The following is a 24,840-nucleotide window of genomic DNA, read 5'->3' as shown; positions in this document are numbered from 1 at the left end:
ATAGATAGATAGATAGATAGATAGATAGATAGATAGATAGATAGATATAGAGATATATAAGTAAATCTGGAAAGTACTCAAGAAAAGATACTGGACATTAACCTTGAGCCTCTTCCTGTCAAAGAAAAAACAGCATGAAGGGTATCTAACGGTGCACACACTAATAGAACCCCAGGCCCGATGAGGAACACAGTAGATAGTTTCTCAACCCCCTCCTTCGGCTGCTCAATTGTTCCTCTTGGTCTCTAATTCTGCCACTGAGAAAGATAAATGGTTGCTCCCGTGAACAAGTTAGAAGCCATTATTAGTGCAGTGGTGTGTTTAGGGCCCAGGGCAGCTGCCATTGGTGGGAAGAGAAAGGCATCCAGAGCTCTTGAAAACAAATATCTGGTGGATTCTCACCACTGAGAGAAAGAAGCCATTTTCTTCAGTCTCTTCACTCCACACTGTTTCCCAGAGTGGGGAAACACCATCTTGATGTGGAACCAGAGTCAGGATTGGAAGACCAGAACTCCAGCTTGGTCTCATGTCCGCCAGCTCCTTACCTTGTGGACATGTCATTTAAGCCATGAATTGAGATACAGACAAACTCATCTTCCAGCCACCTCACAGGCCCTGATCTAGGTCTAGGCCCTTCCCTTGGTTTGGTTGTAGGGAAGCTGAGGCACAGCCCACAGCTTGAAGAAGATGACATGAAAGGGGCAAGGTACCCCAAACACCCCTACCGTCTCAAAGCCTAAGGAAGTGTGTGGATTTTGGAGTGAGGCTTAGGTTCTGTCTTAGTTAGGATTACTATTGCTGTGATGAAACACCATAACCAAAAGCAACCAGGGAGATAAGGGTTTATTTTGGTTTACATGTCCACATTGCTGTTCATCATTGAAAGTCAGAGCAGGAATTCACACAGGGCAGGGACCTGGAGACAGGAGCCAGTGCAGAGGCCATGGAGGAGTGCTGCTTACTGGCTTTTTCCTTATGACTTGCTCAGCCTGCTTTCTTATAGAAACCAGGACCACCAACCCTAGGGTGGTCTACCCACAATGGGCTGGGCCCTTCCACATCAATCACTAATTAAGAAAATGCCCTATAGGTTTGCCTATAGTGCTGTCTTTCAGAGATATTTTCTCCTTTGAGTTCCCTCCTCTCAAATGACTAGCTTGTATTAAATTGACATAGAAACTAACCTGCTAACACAGGTTCAAGTCCTAATTTCTCTTGTTGTAGCATATGATGACATGCTTCCAAGTCCTTCTTGCTTTCTCTATAAAAGAAAGAAATGCTTGGTTTTTTGTTTGGTTTGGTTTAGTTTGGTTTTTCAAGCAAAAGTTTCCCTGTGTAGCCCTGGCTGTCCTGGAACTTACTCTGTAGACCAGGCTGCCCTCGAACTCACAGAGATCTGCTTGCCTCTGCCTCTTGAGCGATGGGATTTCTAGAGGCATGTGCCACCACCACCCGGCTAAAACACAAATGTTATTAGTGCCTGACTAGCCATTCTATGATGAAAGGGAACTGCTCTTCAGCCCCTGACATGAGCTTGGCCTCTACTTCCCCTGGTGGTCTGTGGAGGATGAGATAATTGAACCTTGTGTCCTAAAGCTAGCTTTGTCGCCCCAGTGCCCAGAGCACACACCAGCACCCAGCCTGGCCCCACTAAACCAACTCTGTCTAAAGTAGGTGTTGGTGTGCATTGCCCTCCTCCGGTCTCTTCCCACCCTTCATGCTAATGCTAGCTAAACAAGCCTAGGCCTTGTCTGCCTGTGAACCACCCCACTTATACACAGGAGAAAAGGAAAGGAGGAAGAAAAGCTAGCCTCTTTGATAAGCTGTGATATGAACTCCAGCGTAACCCAACAGCTGTGATCTTTACAAGCCTGCTTCTGTGCTGGGAAGTAGCAAGTCTGAAGACACTCCACTCTGCCTGCCAACAGGGCCTCTGGCCAGTGTCCCTTGGCTGCATCAACTGTGCCTTTTCCCCTCCTCTTCCTCCCTACTGCCTTGCAAAGAGCACTTGCCAGAGAATGCTTTCATTTTTAACAAGCCACTGTGTACTGTGAATGCAAGGTCTGCAGCTTGACTGCCCAGTTGATGGTAGATGAGTCTCAAGCACCATCCCAGGGACAGGCACTTCTAGGATGAGGTGGATATCCTAAGAGAATGAGCCATGACCCAAGTAGGAAAGAAACACAGTCATGGGATGCCCTTCCAAGACCCCCAGCCCAGAGACACCCAGCATGAGGCTTCATTCTGGTCCTACTCCCCGACCCTATGCAGATAGGCATGGTAGCCCCTCCCAAACATCCCTAACACATCCTAATTACCATTGCCTTCCTAGTGCCCTGGATTTGCATATAAGCCCTGTGTCATAAAGACTGGCATAGGTAGAATAGGCCACTGAGGTAGATGGTAGAGCCATGCAGAGGCAAGGGAGGAGGGTGTCAGGAGAAGCCATCCTTTAGTTCCATAATTGGGAAATTCCACAAGCACCCATATGGGTTAGCACCCCGCCCCTCCCAGCTCAACTCCCTCGTGTCCTCAGGGTCCTCGAAGTATTCCCCCAGTCTCTGGAGTCTCCTTTCCTGGGGATACCCTCCTCTTCAGCCTGTGAATATTTGTAGTTATCACTTCACCTGTTAGGGAGCAGGCCCCCAAAAGCCAGCATTGTGCTATGCTGAAGATAGCAAAGTAAAATGTCAAGAATCCCTGTCCTGGTTAAGCTGTCAATTCATAGAACCATGCTTGGTTCCCGGGTCCCTGCTTCCAAGAGTGGTGTAAGGGACTCCAGTCAACTCTCTTCCTGGTCACCTTTAAGGGATTGCCTTCATTTCCTGAAAACAAAAGTAAATTGCCGCAGCAAACACACCACAATGTGAATCTGCCTGGGAGGAAAGATCCCGCTCCTACTGGGATTGCAAGTGGAATTTGATCTTTTTTTAGTTTCCAGCCATATTGAGTGGGTCCCCAGCTGAGGGAAAGAGACAGGACATTTTCAAACCTGGAGGAAGCCTTGTCATGGCCAACACCTGCTCAGAAGAAACATCCCTTGCCAGTTTTAATTAAAGTCTGCCCAGCTCTTTGTATGAATTTTCTAGAGCTTTTCCTGTTTGTCCCCCACTCCTGACCCTGGGGCTGGGGAAATGCTGTTCTTGTTTTGGGGAGCGTGCAGCAGAAGCCACTTTGCATAACCAACCCTCAACTTCAGATCTAACTGGAGATAACTCTGTGGTAGTAGAAGTGGTACACAGACCTAGAAGTCCAGTCTGACACCGAAAGGTAAAAATATGTCCTCACAAGGGACAAAATGCAGGTACCCTGAGCCAGGACAAGAGACTAGCATCCCAGCCTATAAACTCTCTAGAGCTGGGGCCATCCTTCTCTTCCATGTAATCCCCATGCCCAGCATACGCGCTGGCACTCCCTGTGAGAAGGCTGTCTTTTCTTTGGAAATGGAAACCACATGTGATGGGCCTTGTTAGGCTAGAGTGGGATTGATTAGGTCCTCCTGGAGCCTGTGGGAGGAGCAGAGCACATCCAGGGGAAGCCTGGGACTTCCAAGAGCAGCACCCCCATAAACTCTGGACAACGCTCTGTTAAAGAGCACAGGGGTACAGGCAGAGGGAGCCATGTGTCCTTGAGGGTAGCTCTGGTTCAAGCTGCAAAGCTCCCTGTAAGCCAATTTACATGCTGCAGTTTCCAGGAAGCCTTGTAGGAGAGGAAGGCTCAGCAGCAGATTGGTGGGAAAGTTGCTCGGCCCACTGTGTGTAGTATTGAGCTCCTTACCACAGGGATGTGGCACCTGCTTGGCCCCCATCCAGCCTCTCACACAGTACCTGCTTTATACCCTGTACACCTGAGATCTCAGCCTCACAGCCCAGGCGGCTGGCAGGACTGGGGTGATTATAGAGAATGGTTTTCAGGGGCTGAAAACTTGATAACGAATTCAGTCTGAAGCTTGTGAGCGTATTTCCAGATGGACTTACAAGACTCTCTGGATCTGTTTAGACTTTGCCTCGGTATGCCAGGAAACTTACAGAGTTTGACATTGATAACTCAGATAGCTTGGTGAATGGGCAACCAGCTAAAAGTGTATTCTTGTATAGAACCTTAAAAAAAAAATTAACATCAGGTTTGGAATTGGCTTCTGGAAGTCATGTTGCATCCTCCTGCCTTCCTCTGCATAAGAGCCAGGACAGATAAATGGGGGCCTTAGTTTCCAAGTGCTTGAAAACTCCTGGAAAGACAGGTCCGGATACATCCTGTCCATTGTGTGGTGCGTTCCTTAAGAGGCCTTCCTTTTGTCCTGCTATCAGGTCCACACACATTTCCTGGGGCAGCCTGAGACAGATCCTTATGAAACTCTCTCTTCTTGTCCTTTACATGATTGCTATTAGCTCTTACGGTTATCACAGAGCCCCCTACACCCTGAGCCCTGACTTTAGAAGGAGGGAGAGGGAGAGGGAGAGGGAGAGGGAGAGGGAGAGAGGGAGAGAGGGAGAGGGAGAAAGGCCTCCAGACCAGCTGCCTCTTGCAGAAAAGGAGAGGCTCCATCTTAAAACATAGGTGAAAATAGCCCTTGAAAGGACTTGGCCTGGGGGAACCACGGTGCCAAACAGTGCCACAGACAGTGACCATGGAAGGCAGTCCATAGGGAAGGTCAGGCCAAGTGCCTCTTCATAATGCAGGGTGAGAAAACCCATCAAAGAGGCCCTTGGGATCTGAAGTGGACAATGGCACTTTCTGTAGAGTTACTTAACTGCCTCAGCTCTCAGGACATTGTAGGCTTTGGTCTGTTATTGTCAGCGTCTTATTTATTGTCTCTGTAACAGTAGAGCATTGACCCCACTTTCTTCACTCTCAGACTTGGAGTATGATCAGCAAGAGTATGGACCCCAGAGCTGAGGTTTCTTCTAAGATGTGGGAACTTGTGTACAAGAAAAGGAGAGTGACTGTCAGGATAGTGAGTCTGACGTCTGGAAGCACCAGCTGTGAGCACTAGCAGGCAAGTTCAGAGACCCCACGCTGCCTCAGGGCTCCTCCCAGGAGCTTCATTCAGCCTACAGACCCCAGAAGGCACACCTGGAAGTGCCTGTTGTTTCTCCTAGAGGAGTGCAGCGGCAGGCAAGGCAGGCCTGAAAGCCCACATCTCACCATCTCCACACCAGGACCAGACTCCATATCAGCTAGACTGGTTCCCTTTTCACAGAGCAGAGGCTTCTTGGAGAATGGTTGGCATGACCTTTGGCAGGCCTGGCCTGGGGGAACCATGGTACTGAACTCCATCAGGATCCTGGGAGGATCTTAGCTCTTCTTCAGAAGCAACTGTGCTCTCTACTCTAGTAGCATCCCCCTTGTGTTCAGGTTGTCAGCCCATAGAGCATCCACATAGAGACCCCTCCCGACATGACACCTTCAGGCTCTTCACTAGCTTGCTTGGCTCTATTAGCTGTCATCCTTTGAGGCAGAAGTAAATACTCAGTTGATCTCTGTGTCTTTCCCAATCTGTCTCATAGGCCCCTGGCCCTCCACACTGCCCTACCCAACTCCTTGTCTTTGGTGAGCCAAGCTAATCTCCTCGGACCTCCCTGACACTTAGACAGTGAGTGTTTCTCTTGATCAGAATCTCCCTAATGTTGCTCTAGGGAACACATCTCATCCCTTCCCGCATGAGCTATCTCCCCTGGCTTATCAGTTCCTTGGCCCTCCACACTGGCCCCCCTTCTTTGAGGTAGATTTAAGGGGAGTCAGGTCAGCTCTTGTTTTTGTTTTCTAGGTTCCCATCAATTACATATGAGCTGTGCTTTAGGCCTGGGCTCTCACTCCTACCTTCCAAATGCTGCCTCTTCAAGAGCAAAGTTTTTTTCTCTTTCTCTACACCCTCCAATAGGGCTCTGCACCCCAAGCCCAGCCACAGGCACATCCCAAGCTCCATGCGCACGTGTGTCTGCTTTACTTCAGCCTTGTCATCAGTAAATCTACACCCTTGGGCAGGTTCTCTTTCACTAGACCACTGTATGCCTAGCCAGTTCTGAGAATGCCCAGCCCTCTGGCTGCCCCCAAAGAATATGATTTGGAGACTCCATCCTATGCCAAGACGTTCCAACTTGATTTCAGCTTGATTTTGCTGTTTCTGGGAAAGCCACCTCCTTTTCTTAACCACACTTTGCCTCAGTTCTGTGGGTTGGTCTTTCTTCCCTCTCCTGCTGCGTTGCAGCCTTCCCTCCCTCTATTCTATGATGCCTTTTGTGAGTATAAATTTTAAGAGCAATATACCACTAAAAAAATATAGGAGCCGGATACGTGACACTGGCTATAATCTAGTACTTAGGAGGATTTCAAGTTCAAGGCCAACCTGGGCTACATAGAGACACGAAAGTCTCAAACACCAAAGTATATAAATGAGAGGTGTATTGTGGCTTAGCTAATTTTCATTAGTTGTCTTGTGCATGGTGTTAGCATCCCTTCATGTGTTTCACAAGCATCTACCTCCCTGCTCTCCCCCAAGCAGCCCCTCCCAACCTCCTGGAGGTTCTCACCATCACTTACAGTTTGTATTCTCTTAGAAAGCCTGGCTTCTTCTTTCGGTCACACTGGGATTGTACAGTTCCTGTTTTGGCTATAGCAATTGTCTACATTTCCATAGTGTCTTCCACTCTATGAAGACACCATAATTTATTATATCCTAATACTACTGATGGGCTTGTACGTTCTTTTCAGTCAGCATGATTCTAAATAATGCTGCTGTAGACGCATGTCCTTGGGCATGTCTTTTGGAGTACAAACACGCACACACATACACACACATTCTTATTAGGTTTATACCTAGAAATTGTGGGACTGTATGTGGACATACATTCACAGTTCAAGGAGATGCTCTGAGGAGTGCTTGCACCCACTTCTCTTCTGGTACAGTTGTACTCTTAATCATTTTGCCTAAAGACTGATGGAGCTGAACACTTACAGCTCATTTGCCTTCTGGACATCTTCCTATGGGGAGCCCGCTCATGTCACTTTTCCATTGGTTATTCAATGCTTTTCTTACTGATTTGTCTTACTGGAAAGGTCTTCATCTGCGTACCTAACATGCATACACTGCAATTACTCATTCTGTGGCATGCCTTACACTTTCAACACCTAGGTCCTTTACAGTTGCATATTTAGTGATTTACATGCTTTCACTGGGGGTTGAGGAACTCCTAAGACAATCGCATAGAGCTGCCCAAATCCAGCTTATGCTTGTGAGATATTCCCTGTGAGCTGGACACAGAGCTCAGTCATCTAAAACTCACAGGCATTATTTCTTTGCTCAGGCCAAGGATCTGGAAAACGCATAAGGGGCCCGCCATCCTTGTTTGTTTTTTTTAAGTCAGAGACATGGCCACCATATCATGTAGCTGTCATATCTCAAGAAGGTCGTGGTCTAGGGAAGACTGGGGTAGACAGTGTCATGCATCTGGTAGGGTCAAGAGTAGACTGTGGGATTCTGGGAGGAGTAGCCTAATGAAATCTCACACAGAATAGAGAACAACTTATCTCCAAGCAAAGGGACAACTCTCACTGCAAGGTGCTGGGCTGTCCAGAACATATGGCTACCTTCCTGATCAGTGGTTTTTTATACATTTTTGGTCATGCTAGGAATGGAACCCAGGGCATTTCACACACTATGTGCTTCCCCACTGAGCCATTATCCCAACCCTGAATTTTGTCATGTTCATGAGTGTATACATGGGTATGGGTATGCATACTATGTGCATGAAGGCCAGAAACCAACATCAGGTGTCTTCTGCTCTTCACTTTTTTTTTTTTTTATTAAGACAGAGTCTCTCAAGGAACCTGGAGCATACGAATTGTATTGACTGGCCACAGGGATCCTACTGTTGTCTCTGTTCCCCTCCCTATTCCAGTCCCCTGCCCTGGCACATGCCACCGTGCCCAGCTTTGAAATGTATTTAATTTGGTTAGTTTGGTTTGGTTTCAGTTTTTAGAGGAGGAGTGTCAGGCAGCCCAGACTGGCTTTGAATCTCTGGTCTTCCTGCCACCACCTCCCTCCCCAAGTGTCTGTGGGCAGCACACATGGAAGGCCAGGGCCTGTGGGCAGCACCCATGGAAGGCCATAGCCTGTGGGCAGCACACATGGAAGGCCAGGGCCTGTGGGCAGCACTCATGGAAGGCCATGGCCTGTGGGCAGCACACATGGAAGGCCAGGGCCTGTGGGCAGCACTCATGGAAGGCCATGGCCTGTGGGCAGCATCCATGGAAGGCCAGGGCCTTTGGGCACCACACATGGAAGGCCAGGGCCTGTGGGAGCAGGCAGTGAGGAGGTGGCCAGGGCCGCCTCTTTTACTAGCAGCACCACACCTGGTAGAGAGGGAGGAGCTGGTGCTTCATGAGAGCCAGCTTCATGCTCCCTTCCTACATTGTGCCCCCAGATAAAGCCACAGGCATTACTGAAGAAGATACATGGAGAGTCCCAAGCAGCAGCCAGAGAGTCCTTAAAGGTCAGCTGGGTTCTTGTTTGTAAATCTCTGAGTGTCTGTGGAGGTCAGAGATCAACCTTGGGTATAAGTCCATGCTTTCTACCTTCCTTTAAACCAAGCCAGCTGACTGTGAGCTTCTAGGGATTCTCCTGTCTCCATCTCTCCTTTCACCATAGGAGTGCTGAGATTACCGTTACATTTTAAGTAACCAATTACTTGTGCTGCCTTTGTGTAGTAGCTGGGTAGGACCCTCACATCCCCATAGTCCCAAGGAAGATGTGGTGTGCAGCATTGTAGAGGGAGTCAGAGAGCCTGGATAGGTGAAGAAGAATGCTCACCTAACTGGAGGCTGGTCAGAGGTCCCGTTAGAACAGCAGTGTGTTCTGTGAATCCCCCAGGCCCCTTACCAGCTCTGAACTGTAATGCCTGCCTGCACCAAGGTAGACAAGTGGCAAGAAAGAAATGGCTGCCAGTGTGTGATCCTTCTCTGGTGTGGTAGTGGGGACAGGGTGCGCAGTTTCAGGCCAGTAGGAAAAGGGTGCCCTGCAGCTTCCACAAAGCCAGGAAGCTGTGACCTGGATCTGATGTTTTCTCAAAGCATGAAAGTGCCCTAGTTTCTCTCTTCAGGCTTCGGTGAAGCTGTGCCAAGATTGGCTTTTAAAGGCTGCCTGAAATGTGGTTTGGAGCCAAAAATCTATAGAGGCAGTGCATTTGTGACCTTGTTGAAAGTGCTTACTGGGGAAAATCTAGGAACGTGATGGTGGGGCACTGCTTTAATAAATTTAAAGGAAAAATCACTTGGTCCCTCCCCACTCCCATTCCTATCCCCACCTCCAATCCCACCTGACTGTTGACTCCAGCCCCACGGAGTCCATGTCTCTCATCCATCCACACCCTTCCCCCACCTCCAATCCTTCACCATCCCCCACGCATCAGTAATGAAAAATACCAAGAGGGTAAAAATAAGGAGCCTGGTGATAGCCCTGGAAATTAGGCCACAGCTGTCAAGCCAGGCAAGAGCCTTTGGGCTGAGAATGAAACTACTGGAAGCAGGTGTCATAGCCCTCCCCAGCTGTGGGAGGGCGGATGAGAATCTACCTGGCATACAGTAAAGTGCCCACAGAGCACCAAGCAGCCATTCATCACTTAGCAAGCCTGCCTGTGTACTCACAGTGTCAGGCCTGGTGCCCACTGCAGTGAGCAGCTAGGCCCTGCCCACCGGGGTTAGTCATGGTCACAAGTGGTAGCATCACAGCATGGGAGTGCGCTTTAAGAGCAGATGGGGTGTGGGGAGGGTGCCCAGGGAGTGGAAGAACCCAGGAAAGCTTCCAGAAACATTTTGTCGAAGCTGAGGCCTGAAAGGTCTGTAAGAACCCAGTGAGAGTGGGAAAGCAAGGGAGCTTCTGACCCTGCTCCGAGTCCACAGGCTGGAGACTGAAAGGCTGGCTGCTTCACAAGTGGCTCTACAGTACCCAGCGAGATGCTAAAGGGCCAGAGCTGGCTCAGAAAAGTCCCCATTCCCATATGGGTGGGGTGCCTGAGTCCCCAGGGGAATCTGTCTCCTCACAGCCACTCTGAATTACAGGTGTGCATGAGGTGAAATGAAAAACTGCTTTCTGTCCATGCTTCTAGAACTTCCAGCAAATCAGAAGGCATATGGGGCCCAGAGCCTGCCCAGGGAAGGTTGAAAGAAATCGAGGGACTCACTCATCTACTGTGAAAGCTGTAGCCTTTCACCCCACCCCCTGCTGCTATGGTCAGAAACTCCAAAGGTTATTCAGGAAGGTGATGCAGGCAGCTTGCTCGTCAAGGAACCTTGCTGCACTGTAGCCAGTTCTGTGTTCTTGGGAGAGGCTATTTAAACAGATCGTATGAACTAAGTTAAAGACCTCTGTGCCCCAAGCATGTGGCACCTGTCATGTGACTGACTGTTCAGGGATGCTGTTTCCATCAGTTCTCTCCAGGTTCCTCTGAATTTAGACCTTTCTTCACCCAATTATCTCTCCTGAGGAGGCCCATTTCCTTCCTCTGCCATGGGCTGAGACCTTCCTTGCCTGCCTCTCCTTTCCTGAAGGAGACCCTCCCAGTTCTGTCGGAAGCCTAGCCCAGTTGGCAAGTCCCAGAATTCCCCTCCTTCTTCCACCTGCCCTTAAAGCCTGTGTGGCTGCCCCAATTCAAACTCTCCTGCTTCTTCTGATCCCCAGTAGCATGGACATTGACTTCTTGAATCTTCTTGACCCTACACGGGAAAACCTGACTCTCCTGTCCCTGAGGGAAGCCCAAGGTAGAGAAACTACTGTCCTCCCACTCCTCCTCATTCACCAGCTATGTGCAATGTAGAAATCAAAGCTGCCACCTGAAGCCCAGCCCCTCAGAACAGTGAACCTGCCCAGTGTCACAGCCAGAAGAGAGGCCTGTGAACAGCTGTCTCTGGCTTGACTCCACAGATAACTCTGCAGTTAAAGCTCTGGAAAGGTGGGTCACAGCCTGTCTCATTCCTGTGGTGTTTGAAGAACCATCTCGGTGTCTTTCACAGCATACAACCAGGGTCCAGCTAAGGAACGACAAATATTAAAGATACAGCCATAAGTGGAGCAAACAGATGAGAGGTCATTCTGTCCAACCAACCCACGGTTTGTGACTTAATGGGCTTCCCCCCTCAGATGTCACCACCTGTGACCTCCTGATTCTCCCTCCTGCCACCCATTCTTGGTTACCCTTGACTTGATTCTTACCAGACCCTCAAAAAGGACATCTGGATAGGCAACCCAAGACCCCTGAAGCTTAAAATTAGAGGAAATTGAACAAGACAAAAGCACTATTAAGTTTTTCACAGTTGTTTATTATGTGTGTATATTATATATGTTGGGTATGGAGTTGAGGTCAAAGGACAACTGCAGGAATCAGTTCTCTGCCTCCACTGTGTAAGTCCAGAAGACAGAACTCAGGTAGTCAGTTTAGGCAACAAGCACCCCTACTTGCTGTGCCCTCTCACCAGCCCAAAAATGATATTTAAATAGCACCCATAAGGGTAACCTGCCAGGGCCATGTTCCAGCTGCATTTAAGCATCACACATGGTACCAACCAGGACATTTGTCTGAGGCGGGGCAGCTGCTCCAAGTGAAGATGGGGCCTCAGCTCCATTGATAAGACGCTCGTCACTTGTTAAGTTCTATTTCAGGAGAAAGCTCCCCCTGTAGTAGCTCTCTTGCCTCCATGAGGAGCCCAGCCTTTCCCCACTCGTATTATGCTAATCACTCTGTGCAAACAGGCAGACTTTGTAGGAGGTTTGCCTGGTTTTAGATGAAACATACGCCTTTGAAGCAAAGAGCCACAGTAGCTAAAAATACCATTTCCCGGCTGTTGATCCTCTCATTTGTAAAATGCATGTTTCCATTGTTAATGTGCAGCCATCCCTATGCCCTGCCTCCACTGCCACCATATTGCCCAGCCAGCGTCCTGCCATCCGCTGATGAGGTGCCACCTTCCCTGAGTCTTGCTCTATGCCTCGGCCACTGATAGTGTCCCTAAGGGAATCCTCGGATCCTCAAATGTACAGGCTTCTTGCCCACCCACTACCACACTAGCTGTCAAACTCATACCCCGCAAGACCTCTGCCACTAAACTGTCTTCATTTTACAAGGTCTTCCTAAGTTGGCTGAGCTAGCTTTGAACTATAGATCACAGGCAGCCTTGAACTTATTAGACACAACCCTGAACTCCAAGCTGGAGCACAGTGGTTTAGGGCCAGGAAGCCTCTTCTCTGCAAAGGCCAGAACATGTGGGTGTTAAAATCCCCTGCATCTCTTGGTGTGTGTCTGACTGGTCTCTGCTCAAGAGTGTTGCAGTGGGATCCTGAGGGGAGGAAGGTCACTGGCACAAGCCCTGCTCATAGGGAACCTGAGCTGTAACCATGTCCTGGGACAGATGCATCCTCCAGGGTGACGCTCAAGGACATCTCATGACTAAGGTTCTTCTCATTCTTATGCATTTAATCCAGTGAAGGTTTCCTGGGAAAGAAACTTTTGTACCAAAGCCTACTTCATGTATCTTAAAATTCCCTGAAAAGATAGTCACAGAAGGACTAGCCTTCTGGACTAGTAGTAAGAAAGGGTACAAAGCAAAGAAACCCTCCTTCTGTTTGGCTCCAGACACCTAGTTCTCCTGTGTCATCTCCTCTCCCCATATCCGTCCTTTCACCATCCCCTGACCCTTTCAGACCCTGAACTTGTTACCATTTTTCAGAAAGCTCTACAGTGCCACTGCTCTGATGTTTGTTCTTTGATGCAGCAGTGGGTAGTAGCATTTAACTTCCTCTTCTGTTTCCCACTGCTTAGCTCAGTGCCCTTTAAGTGGGTACTTGTAAAGAGCCACAGAAAACCATCTCAGTTCATAAAATCTCACAGAAGCTTAGACTAAAGATGTGAAGACCAGAGACACGCTGGTTGTTACAGCTCCTGAACGGAGGACTGTCATTGTCTGTGAATGTCAGATCCAGTCAGAAAGGCAGGAATAGCATATGCCAATGCAGTGGCTGGCTAGCTGCTCTTCTTCCCCCTGGGAGGCTGATGCCTCAGGAGGAGAGACTAGTCACAGGGCTGCCAGGGGAAGCCGCCGTCTGAGGTCAGGATGCCAGGAAGAGTCCTGGGTCTCACTGAGAACTGGTCTCTTTTCCTTCTTTGTGAACAGAGGAAGTTAGGACTATACACAGCGGGAAGAGACCAGCAGGGAAGAGAAGGGTGTAATACCAGGCAGAAATAAGACAAGGGACTAGGGAAGTGAAGGTGGAGCGTTCTGCTCAAATCTCCAAGTCAGAGCCCAGACTCTACAGGTGCACAGCTCCTGAAAGTGTTAGTAAATCCCCCATGTTCTCCCAGGGTGGCATTGCCAGGGCCTGGAACAGCCACCCTAATGAGCAATACCTCTCAGGCCTGTTCTGGAAGCTTGGGAAAGTAAAACTCCAGAGAAGGGGTCTCACTGCAGAACCCAACATCATATACATAGATCCAGGAGGTCCTCAAGTAGGGAGTCTCCCTAACTTTAGAGGAGCCCATGTGGATGTATGGGACCAGGCGTGGTAGCTTTACACTGAGAGGTACCACCAGAAGTCAGAATGGCAGGCCCAAGTTAGAGCTCTGAGAATACATTGAATCCTATGGAGACATTTACCAGGAGCAGTTGTCGGGATCCCTGACCTGGATCCACAGCTACAAGGCCAGTTATTTGAAGGGAAGCATTGTCACCTCAGGCCATGGTCACATGCATACTAGAGCTGCTACACCCACACCAGCTCAAACTGTAGAGCAGAGGAGCCCGGGAAGCCCTGCCAAGGGCTGGGTGTCTGGCTGCATACTGCCAAGGTAGAAGGGAGTGCTACCCATCCGTAAGTGTTTGGGGGTCTATAAACAGTAATGCCGAGCCATCCCTTGGCCTAGAACGAAAGGACTCACTTGGGAATGATTAGATGAAGGAAGCCGATGAGAAAAACAATGCTGGAACAGAAATGCTGTTGGGGCAAGGGACACCCCAGTCAGTCGTTCAAGGGGAGGGTGGCACAGCCCCACTGGGCTCTGGGCACTGCAGTTGCTTGCTCCCCAGAAGCCTGCTCCTGAGCGTGAAGAGGAGAGCGGTGCAGGTGGAGGGAAGGGCCATCTCTGACTTGGGCTTTCAAGTTGTAGGAATGAAGCCCTTAGGTGGAGGAGAGAGGTGACCTGGTTCTTTCTACTGCTGCCATACACTGTCTGGCCGAACGGAGAACAAGTTCTGATCCCTCTGTGGTCCTGGACTTAAGTTTCTTCTGTCCTATAAGGGTTGGAGCATGTAAGCCAAACTGGAGGGTGACAGCGATATATATAGCAAGAAGGTCTGAGGCCAGAAGCAGCATGCCAGGCTGGGTAGCCTCTTCACAGGCAAGCACCTCTGTGGGGAAGGCATAGCATGTTCTCAAGAGACAGTCTTGCTTAAGAAGGTCAGAGCCCAGAGGGCGTCAAAGGGAAAGCAGTTGTGTCAATGGCTCTCGGAGAGTCACCAAGGAGACTTCAGGGAACTTAGGACTCAGGGTGCTGTTTCCCTGGCAGTATCAGCCCTGGATTCAGAATGGCAACTTTGACCATATCTCCCTGGGTACCAGATGTCATTACTTTAAAATCCCCCACTCTGGACCTCAGGCAGCAGCTGGCCCGGGACCCCTGACAGAGGTTTCTGGGAACCTGCTGTTGGAGTCACTAATGTTAACCTCTCCTGTAATCTGAGTTCAAGTCTGACTGTGAGCTGTACATGCCCTTTCTAGGCCCTGCTCCTTTCCTGGCCCCTTGAACACAACCCATCACCCCAACAACTACTACTAAGCATGGATCTCAGGCCAACATTGCTGCAACTGGATGTGGTCACTGCCACAGAGGAAGTCCTAAGTGCAGGGTGGGTTGCAGTTACACTGCCTTGGGTCTATGAGGAGGGAGCTTTTGGGAAACCTGGGCTCAGAAGGCCTCAGTGGGCTGGCAGATTAGTGGTAAAGCTCTTACCTAGAATGCACTGAAGAAAAATAATTAATTAATTAATTAATTAATTTAAAAGGCTCTAGTGGCTCCTGTAGTAAAAGTATCTTTAGTGTCTTCTTGTAAAACCAAGTTCCAAGTTGTGCCTTGTGCCATCTGGGCCTGGAGCCTGTGGGTTGGCTGTGTAGTGAGGTAGCAGCTGAGAGAACTGGTGTTGGGCAGAATGACCACCTGGACCTGGACAAGGCCACTGGTCTGTGCCACATCTCCAGCCTTGTGTAGAAAGGGCATCAGCGCAGTGATACCTGTGTACATAGAAAGGCATTTCCACACAGACTGCCTGATGTCAAGAATATACCCAGCCTCCTTTGTTTATGACCACTGATGGAAGGAAATGGAGGATCCAGCAGAGAAATTGCCCAGAGTGGCAGAAGGCAGGAGTTAAGAAGGGTCTTCAGGCAGGGCCCAGACCTGCCCCCATTTCCTCTCCTTGTTCACCAGCCTTGTCCTCTGTGTGCTCCTCTGTCTCCAGCACCACAGCACTCCTCAGCCCAGGCCCAGGGCATCTCCCATCTCTCCCTGCCTCAAGCCCCTACTTTGTGACCTCTATCCATCTGTATTCTGGGCTGTCTTTGCATAAGAGATAAGGTACCACCTCTTCTGGGACACAAATGTAGACCTAGTTGAATCAGACACCTCTGCAGCTTCTGAAAGTATAATCACCAAAACCAAGTACCTCGCAAACTCCCTGAGCACACTCCAGATCCATTTTACCTCTAGGCCCCTGTGCTAGCTGGTTTTATGTCAACTTGACACAGTTAGAGTCATTTTGGAAGTCGGAACCTCACTTCAAAGGCCCCCTACCAGACTGGCAAGCATGTGGAGCATTTTCTTGACTAGTGATTGACATGGGAAGGGCCCAGCTCACTGTGGGCAGTGCCACTCCTGAGCTGGTGTTCCTAGTGGGTATAAGAGGCAGATTAAACAAGAAGGAGCAAGCCAGTAAGTGGTTCTCCTCCATGGCCTCTACATTCCAGCTTCCAGGTTCCTGCTTTCAGTACCTGCCCTGGATTCCCTGGTTAGGAACTTCAAGCTGTAGGAAGAAATTAACCATTTCCTGCCCAAGCTGTTTATGGTCATGGCAATAGAAACTCCAGTTAAGACAGCCTTCAGCTTGCAGCTCCACAGGCAGGCTGAACTCCACACCAGGTACCAGGCTCCTTCCTAGCGATTGCTTTTCAGTTTAACAAGTATCCATCCCTTCATTCCACTCTCCTCCCTTGACTGAGAAATTTGTATGCCCAAGTGGGATCTAGAGCTGGTCTTGAAGGGCCAACCACAGCTCTGGGAGGGGATACTAGGAACAGGCTGGTAACGAGACAAGAAGGGGGCAAAGGCTATTCTAACAAGAAGTCAGTGTTTGAATGCAGCCCAAAGGAGGCACAAGTAGTACCTGTGGATATGCCTTGGAAAGCATTTAATAAATGTGGAAAATAAGACCCAGCAGGTCCCTGGGCCATCCCAAGATAACTTCTGTTCTGGGGAGCCCTTCCTCTGGCAGGGCCTCATGAGTTCCACCCTGGGCTGTAGAAGAAACAGAAGTCACCTCTCCCACTGTTCCCTGTAACTTCAGTGCCTAGAGCAAACTCAAGAGTCAGGACCTGCTGCCTCAGCAAAAGGTCAGCTTCCTTGTGATGGTTCCCACCATCATGAAATCATCCTGGGGTAAGCCCACCCAGGTGTCTATGACAACTCTTCCCCAGTCTGGCAGGAACTTCTATTGAACTGAGGGACAAACAGCATGGAGGACAAAAGGCCTCTTTCTTCCTCTCACTTCATCTTCTGTCCCCTTTCCATCAACTCCCAGCAAGACCCAGAAAAACAAGCCCTCAGCCCTCATGCCGCTGCCTCCTCCTTCCCCTCCCGAGAAACTTAAGTGTATCAGACACATCAGCTGCATTAAACACGATAGATTTTTAAGGCATGAGTTGGCAGAGTTACCACCGCTCCCTTGCCCTGAGGGGCACACTGCCTAGGATTGATGGAAATAAAACAGATTTACAGTTTTCGTACTTGGGAAGCAGGGGGTTAGAAGGGGATAGGGGAGGAGCAGGGTGCACTGAGACTCTAGAGCTTTCTGAACCTCGGCTGAAAGCCCACTCCTCCCACCCAAGCTTCTGACTAGAAGTTGCTTTCTCTTTAAACTCTGAAGGAACCCAGCTGTTAGGCAGGGAGGGAATAGGCCCTGCTCTCTGGGGATGGCTCTGGCCTCTACATTTTCTAGCCTTGCTGCTAGGTTGCACCCAGGTTTGTTGGCTGGAGACTCAGGGCATTTGGAGGAAAGTATCCAGACCCCACCCCACCCCCAGCCCCCCGGGCCTCAAGCTCTTAAAAGGAAGATGAAAATCAAGTAGTGGCCAATGTAGAGTAGAAACAAGAATCCCCTCCATGTGTGGTTCTGCTGTGCGTGGAAATGACTGGCCAGAGGGAGAAGGAAGACACTGAACAAGAGGCCGAGTCGATGGGGGAGATGCAGTGATCTGCCCTGCCCTCAAGACACCCGGAGCTTGTGCCCCGTGCCCATCTTGCAGAGGGAGGCTTGACGATATCACTTTGAGCCCAGGTTACCCTCCCAGGCACCTACTAGAGATCTCTGGACCTAGGTGAGAGACAGAAAGAATCCACAGTCCTGATGCCAGGCTGTAAAAATAGCCATAAAGAAGTAAATGTGGCAGTGTTCGGAGCTGGGGATTGCTGCTCAGGTATAAGATGTAGCAAGCAGAGCTATTCTTAACAGGAAATACCCAACGAAATTTTCTAAAGCCTGCTCCTCATGGAACACAGACAAGGTACTCAGGAGCAGGACAGGGTTAGGGGAGATACAAGAGCTGGGACACCCCTCCTCCGCCTGAGCCCAGCCAGCTGAAGGTTACTCTGAACTTTCTGTTTGTCACTGGCCGGCTAGCATGGAGGCAAGTGAGGGCTGGAACAGAAATGGACGTTATTAATAGCCACTGGAGAGGCTGCAGTGGGAGGAAGGTGGGCGCTTCAGCTGCCATCTCTGTTTGCTCGGCAGGTTTGTAGTTGAGTGTGTGTATCTCCACAGGCCAGCTGTTAGCACTCTGTTGGTGGCCATTTTAGTATGGTGACATTGAGACAGTCAAGAGTGTCTGAGACTCCTGCCTAGAGATCAGTCATTCCCTATCTCCCTTTCCCCATCTTGGGTACCCTTCCCTACCTGTGCCCACTAGCCAAGGCTTGGCTCCTAAGAACAGCCTGCAGGTGAGCACCGTCTGCTCAGCTGGTGGAGGAGCATTCATTGACTGGAGCCTCTCCCTTCCTCCCAGACTGAGCATCTCCACACACCAGCTATCCCTGCCGGGGGTCAGAGGTCTTTCTGCTTCTGCCTTTTGTCACTCCCTAGAACAGGCCAGGCCTAAAGGAGGAGGGTGAGGATGGAGGGAGGTAGACAGCTGTCTGCTTGCTCAGTGACTGACATAACCCCCTCCCCAGCTGCCCTCAGGTCGTACCAGTGCTGCCACTCCTTTACACTGTGATAAAACAAGTCAGGCCACGGGAACCATGGGATAGCAACATGCTCTTACAAGACTCAGAGAGTCAGAGCCAGAAGAATCCAGGAAGGGAGCTGACATGAATGTCCGGAGCATGAGGCCAAGGCACCCTAAGGATCCATAACATAGAGCGGGAGGGCTCATTTGACCTTGCAGCTATGCTAGCATGTGTTTGACAGACAAGAGTGGGGCTCTTCAGAACGTTCCTGCCATACTCGGAGTTCAGATTACCCAGGAAAATACAACAGAAGGCAGGCACACGGGGGAAGACCTCTGTTACTGCCTGCCTCTTCTCTTGCTCTAGATCTCCTGTCTAACTTTTCCACATAGAGTAACTGGTGGCTCTAGAGTCACCCAAAGGTTCAAGGGACTACAAAGCCAGTGAGACCTTCCTTCCTTCCAGCTGCCTTGGGGCAGGGTTCCCTAGTGTTGATCTAATAGATGAGTACCCAGGGTACAAGTATTGGGGGACCCAGGCTTCTACCAGATGTCCAAGGAAGGAGCTTCCCTCAGATGTTTGACCTGTGGTGGTGGTGGTGGTGGTTTAAATGAAAGTGATAAACAGGCTCACCGCAGCCAGGAAGGTGTGCTGTAGCACCTCCAGCCACACTGGCCCTCCAGAGAAGGTCTCTAGACAAAGTAGTGTCATCTCAACTCTAAAGGGAAAGTGACAACCCCTCTCTTGGGTCCCAGAGGTGTTCAGTTGCTCCCTTGGAAGCCCTAGAGATTTCCATTGGAGGAGCAGGAAGCAGTCATCACTCACCCAGGAAGCACCCAGAAAGCACTAAATGGTGAGGGGCAAAACCACATCCACAAGGTTCTGGGCTCTGCCTGATAGGCATAGAGCCCCAGTGAGGACCAACAACCCATTGCTGCCAAGTGAGGTTTTTTTCTGAACAGCACATCTCTCTCTCTCACATACACACACACACACACACACACACACACACACACACACACACACACCTGGCCACTTACCTCCTGCCATTTCCTGGGTCATAGCCCCACATGAAGGGCTTCTTACTGATACAGCCATGGACCCGTGTCTAGGTTAGCACCGGAGGGCCTTCACACGCCCTATCTAGGCTCCCTCCTGCCCCTGTCTGCCTTGTCCCCAAGCACTTTCCAGGCCATTGTCTCATGATGAATAGCACTTTAATATGGGTATTAAAAAATATGGGCAAATGTGTAATGCTTGCAAGCTGTGCTCCATTATTGACGCTATGCTTGAGAGCCAAGCAGGCAGCTCAAGCCGGGCTGGGACTCAGCAGAGAAGTGATGACGCAGCAGCCCTGCAAGGCAGCCATCTGCCAGGCCGCCCATGGGCAGGGACAGGCACACAAGAGGCCGAGTGATGAGGACAAACTCAGGCCAGAAAGCTGTATTTGCTTCTAAAGTCTCCATTTTCCCTCCCCATCATGTGTGTGACCAGCAGCATGGATCCTCTCTGAACCTTAGACTACTCTTCTCTGCAAACTGCAAAAAAACATGGGAAGACCTAGCTTTAGAGCTAGGCACATGGAATCTGTGACTGCCTCTGCAGTCCTGTGATAGAATTTGGGGTTATCCCTCCCCTACTTCCTGACAGAGGAGATACAAAGCATCCTGTTCTGACTTAAAGCTCTCTTGAATATATGTACGCTCGCTTTCTCTCTCTCTCTCTCTCTCTCTCTCTCTCTCTCTCTCTCTCTCTCTGTTCCTCCCTCTCCCCCCCACCCCCCTTGTGTCTGATGCAGGCTAGCCTCCTGTCCTCTTTGCTTCCTAAGGCACTTTAACATGTGAACGCTCTGGACTAGACAAAGCTGCTCCTCTTGCCCTGTAAGGTCCTGTCATCTTGTGCATTTCTGACACAGTGGCTCCACCTCTGCTTTCTTCCCCTTATCACAAGTCCTAGCTGAAGGACTAGAAACACCCCCCAGCAGGAGTCTTGGGAGCTGCTGGCCAGAAGAGTCTCCCGGGTTATCATCAGATGACCCATCAGGAGAGCTGAAAGTTGGGCCTTGGCAGAGACTTCCACTGTTGCCCTCTAGGGACCAGGTCCCAGCTTCCCACTCCCCACTCTGACCTTTCACAAAGGACACACCTGGTGAGAAGATACCGTGGTTAGAGCATAGATCGTGCCTCCCAGAGGCAAAGACTTGGTCCCCAGGGTGATGCTCTTGGGAGGTCACTGGAACATGCCCTTGGAGTGGATTGTGGGACCTCAGTCTCTCTCTCTTTCTGGGCTTCTGATGGAAGTGCTTTGCTCCACCCCCATGCTCCCAACATGGGAGTCCATCCTTGACAGAGGCCCAAAGCCAGAGAGCCTTCAGGCTTGCACTAGAACCTCCAGAATCATGAGCCAAAGAAACAGTTTGCTATTGCTTCGGGTGTTTCATTACATTAGCAAAGCCAGGGGGGTGCCATGTACTGTGTTCTTGCCTGCCCCTCAGGCTGAAATGGAGGCACATGTTCTAGATACTTCCTAGGATAAACTGACCTCCCTGGGGAAGTCAGGAGACAGGGCAGGGCAGCTCTGGGTTGGCGCACATGGTGTGGGGGTAAGTTCAAGTCTAGATGTCTGCTCTCTGCCACCCAGAGCATTTACAGCATGCTACAACCTGCCTGTGAGTGAGCCGAGAAGTGTCAGAAGTGAGACGGTAGTCTCCACAGGCCTGTCCATGAGCCCTTTATCCATTTTCCATTTTCCATGTGGAGAGGGGCTTATGTTTCACATGTGGGTGTGCATGTGTGTACACATGCATGCAGAGGCCCGAGGTTGATGTGGGGCATTGTCCTCAATCCCTCTTCACTCATTAAGGCGGGGCTGTCAATCAAACCCAGAGCTTACGGATATGGCTCATCTAGCCAAGGTACTCTAAGCATTTCATTTCCATCTTCTGAGGCTTGCTATCACACACACCTGACATTTTCATGCATTTGGGGAATTCAAATTCAGATCCTTGCACTTACATACTGTAACCACTGAGCCACTCCCCAGCCTCTGTACATGAAGCCTTTGAACAGAATGAGCAAGGTCCCTTTGTGCAGTAAAGTCCAGCCATGGCGGTAGAGCAGCTGCTGCGAATCAGGCCTCTTAGTTGGAGGCACTTGACGGTCACCAACAAGACCTTGCCTTTGTAGCTCATATTCTAGTGTGAGAGACAACAGCCTAGCAGAAGCACAGTCATAGTGACCAGTGCTCTGAAAGAAATCGGACCTGCTCTTAGAGGCTGGCAGACAGAGAAGGCACATCAGACCCAGGCTTCCCCAGGGTGCAAAGTGGACTTGAGACCTCAGTGGCCAGAAGTCAGCATAACAGATGTGGTGAGGTCCACATTAGAAGGCCAGCCCAGAGGCTGAGGTGTCCCTAGCAAAGGATGTCAAGCCGAGACTGGAGAGATTTTTGTGCTTAGCAGCAGGAGCTAAGCTTCACAATAGATCCAACAGGAGACCATAGCTGAGGCCCTAAGAAGTGGAGAGGTTGGCTTGGGTTTTCCTTTTAGATTTGTCAGAGCTGGTGTGGGAGAAGCTAGAGAGAGAAGGCTTAGCCATGTGAGTTCATACAGCTTTTACAGAGGACCCAAGCTTGGTTCCCAGCACCCACACCAGGCATCTCACAACCATCTGTAACTCCAGGGAAGTCGGAGGTCCCCAGCCTCTATGGGCACCTCTAATAAGACACACACATAATTAAAAATAATGAAAATAAGTATTTTTAAAATAAAAAAATAAATAAATGAGCAGGAAGTCAGACTGGGAGGTCTCTTAAGACTGACCCAGCAAGACACGGCTGGCCTTTTCCCTGGGCAGTGGACCATTCCCAGAGGAGATGACGCTGAGGTGGGGTGCAGAGGCAAAGCCCTGAGTGCATGGGATGAGGAGCTGGTGACCATGAACTGGGTTGGCAGTGCAGTGTTGTTTACTACTATAGGAAGGTAAATCTGCAGGGACACCAAGAGTTGAGTTGTGGCCCTGTGAAGCTCAAAATGCCTGAGAGACATCCACAGGGACTGTGCCCTCTGGAGTCCCTTCAGTGAGGCCCAGGGCTGAAAAGGCACATGTGGAAGTCACTGACTCTAGGCCACTTTGAACATATTCATGGGACTCAAGCCCACTGGGAGACAAAGACCAGGATAAGGGGATGTGGCAGTCGGGTGAGGTGGGGAGGAACAAGTGACAACAAGATTATTTACAGAAAATTCTTGCCCTGACCTATAGAACCGTCAGCAGTTCTCAGGTTCTCCGGAACCACAGGAGACCATGATGCCTGCCTGCCCAAACCATCCCCTAACCCATGCACACACAAGTACCACCCCAGGCTCTGGCTTCTGCATTTCCCAGCCCGGCTGACCTGGGGGTCCCTGGAAAGCACTGCCTGGCAGCCATTCAGCTGCTGCTCTCTGTCATGGAAACGGCGACAGCTGTGGGCGATGGACACTTGCAGCCATTTGTCAGTACTCCCTCCCAGCCTGCCCTTTCTGAACATTTCTGTCCCATGGCCTTGGAGACAGGGCTCCTCCAGGGGTGGACGGGGGTAGGAAGCACTGTCTGAGTTCTACAGAAGGGCTCCCACCTGCCTGCTGACTGTCATCTGTAACACAGAGGCTCTTTTCCCCAGGTGCCATGCCCCAAACATTGTCTTCCCACCTGCCTTCTGGCCACTTCCCCTATTTTAGACAGGTATTGCCCCCATTTAAGAAATAAATTGCAATGCTGTCATACTGGGGTCACCTGGCTATGTTTGAGACCGCAGGGCTCCTAGACCTTTGTCCATCCACATAAGGATGGCCGTTTATCACCTGGGTGGGTGTGCAGTGAAGACTCAGTAACCCCTTGTTCACAGGTCCTCCCTCCTCCCAGCCCTGGCTCCACCCTCATCATTCCCAGACCTCATTTGACTGTCTTTCATGGTCCCTTGCCCAAGCCTGCTGGCTCCATGGGATCTAGGCTGGAGACATTTGGGATTCATGGTTTTGCCTCTCCATTACCAAGTGCTCTGGGGCTGGGGGTGTGGCAGAATTGTCTCAAGTCTAGTTGCAAAACCATGGCTCATGTTCATACTGAAGCAAGAAATTCAACCTTGATCAAGTTCCATACAAGAAGTAGCTTTGAGGCATGATGCCTTAAAGTGTGGTTCATGTCATTGAGTACCTTGAAGCCTCTGCCCCTTGTCTAGTTCTGTGGTGTTATTTCCCTGATACAAGGACAGTCAGACAGGCCTAAGTCAGCAGCCCCAGACCAAAGACCACAGAGACAAGGTACCTTGACCGTTAGTCCCTGTCCAACAGGAAGCACACACATGTAGCTGCTCACTGCCCCTTGCCCACCCCTGCTCCACCAGCAGGCCCCTTGCAGTCTGACCTCAGGATGTCTTCAGTCTGCTGTTATTTCACTTTGCCCCAGGGACCCTGGGAAACCTGCTTTTCCTCATTCTCTAGGTTCCTCTCTGTAACAGACCCTCTTTCTTAGAGCCCAGTTCTTACCCCAAGGCTGTTACTAAGAAAATTGTGGGGCCAGTGGAGCCAGGCACCATTGTGGTCCAATTATTTTACCTCCCTATGCCACTTGGTTGACATAGAGTCACTTTAGCCCACAAGTGCCACTGGGTGCAGCGACCTGCATACTTCCCTTCAAGTACAGATAGACGTGAACAGCACAGACATTCTCAGCCCAGGAGACTTGTGTGTAGACATTCTCAGATGAAGTCTGAAGAGAAGTAAGATCCAAGAGGGCAGAACCACCTTGGTGTGGGGAGGCATTGTTGATGTATCTGAGAAACACACATGATATCACTTACAGACTTGTTGAAGTATGTGAAAATCCCAGGAAGGTATCTCAGTGCATTCCTAGTAGCCAGAGGCCTGACAGTTTTCTGAGGGAGGAGGGGCACAAATAGAGCTTTTGTGCCATGGTTTCCGGGTCAAGGTAGGCGATGTTGGGAAGCAAAGAGATCTTCTGTGTGCTGCTGCAATTCCTGGGGTCCTTTTCCCATGCATCCCCCAGCACTGAGGCCCCCTCCAGTCCTAATAAGTGCAGGTTCCTCTAGGACCCTGAAAAGCCTCTGGAGTGTAACCTTTCCTGGCTTGTTTTCCAGGCAGCTCTGCCTCCTGCTGAATGCAGAGAACATCTTCCATTCAATGGCAGACATCCTGCTTCGGGAAGAGGACCTCAAGTTTGCGTCCACCATGGTGCACACCCTCAATACCATCCTGCTTACCTCCACTGAGCTCTTCCAGCTGAGAAACCAGCTCAAGGACCTGAAGACTCTGGTACTCCCCTCTGACCCCAGCGGTAATCTTGTGGGTGTCCAGGTGTCCAGC

General features: G+C 50.2%; 1 protein-coding gene across 1 annotated transcript in view; it reads left to right on the top strand.

Annotated features, from left to right (window-relative positions):
- Window positions 1–24,840, top strand: part of Vac14 (VAC14 component of PIKFYVE complex) — a 101,022-nt gene that overhangs the window by 66,014 nt on the left and 10,168 nt on the right. The window contains exon 15 of the mRNA XM_028768602.1: window positions 24,615–24,789. Within this exon, the coding sequence (XP_028624435.1) occupies window positions 24,615–24,789 (175 nt within the window). The remainder of the gene's footprint in view (window positions 1–24,614; window positions 24,790–24,840) is intronic.

The sequence above is a fragment of the Grammomys surdaster genome, unplaced genomic scaffold (assembly GCF_004785775.1).
Source record: "Grammomys surdaster isolate TR1022 unplaced genomic scaffold, NIH_TR_1.0 187, whole genome shotgun sequence".
Lineage (NCBI taxonomy): Eukaryota > Metazoa > Chordata > Mammalia > Rodentia > Muridae > Grammomys > Grammomys surdaster.
The sequence above is the reverse complement of the archived record's forward strand: the minus strand, read 5'-3'. Positions and strand labels throughout refer to the sequence as shown.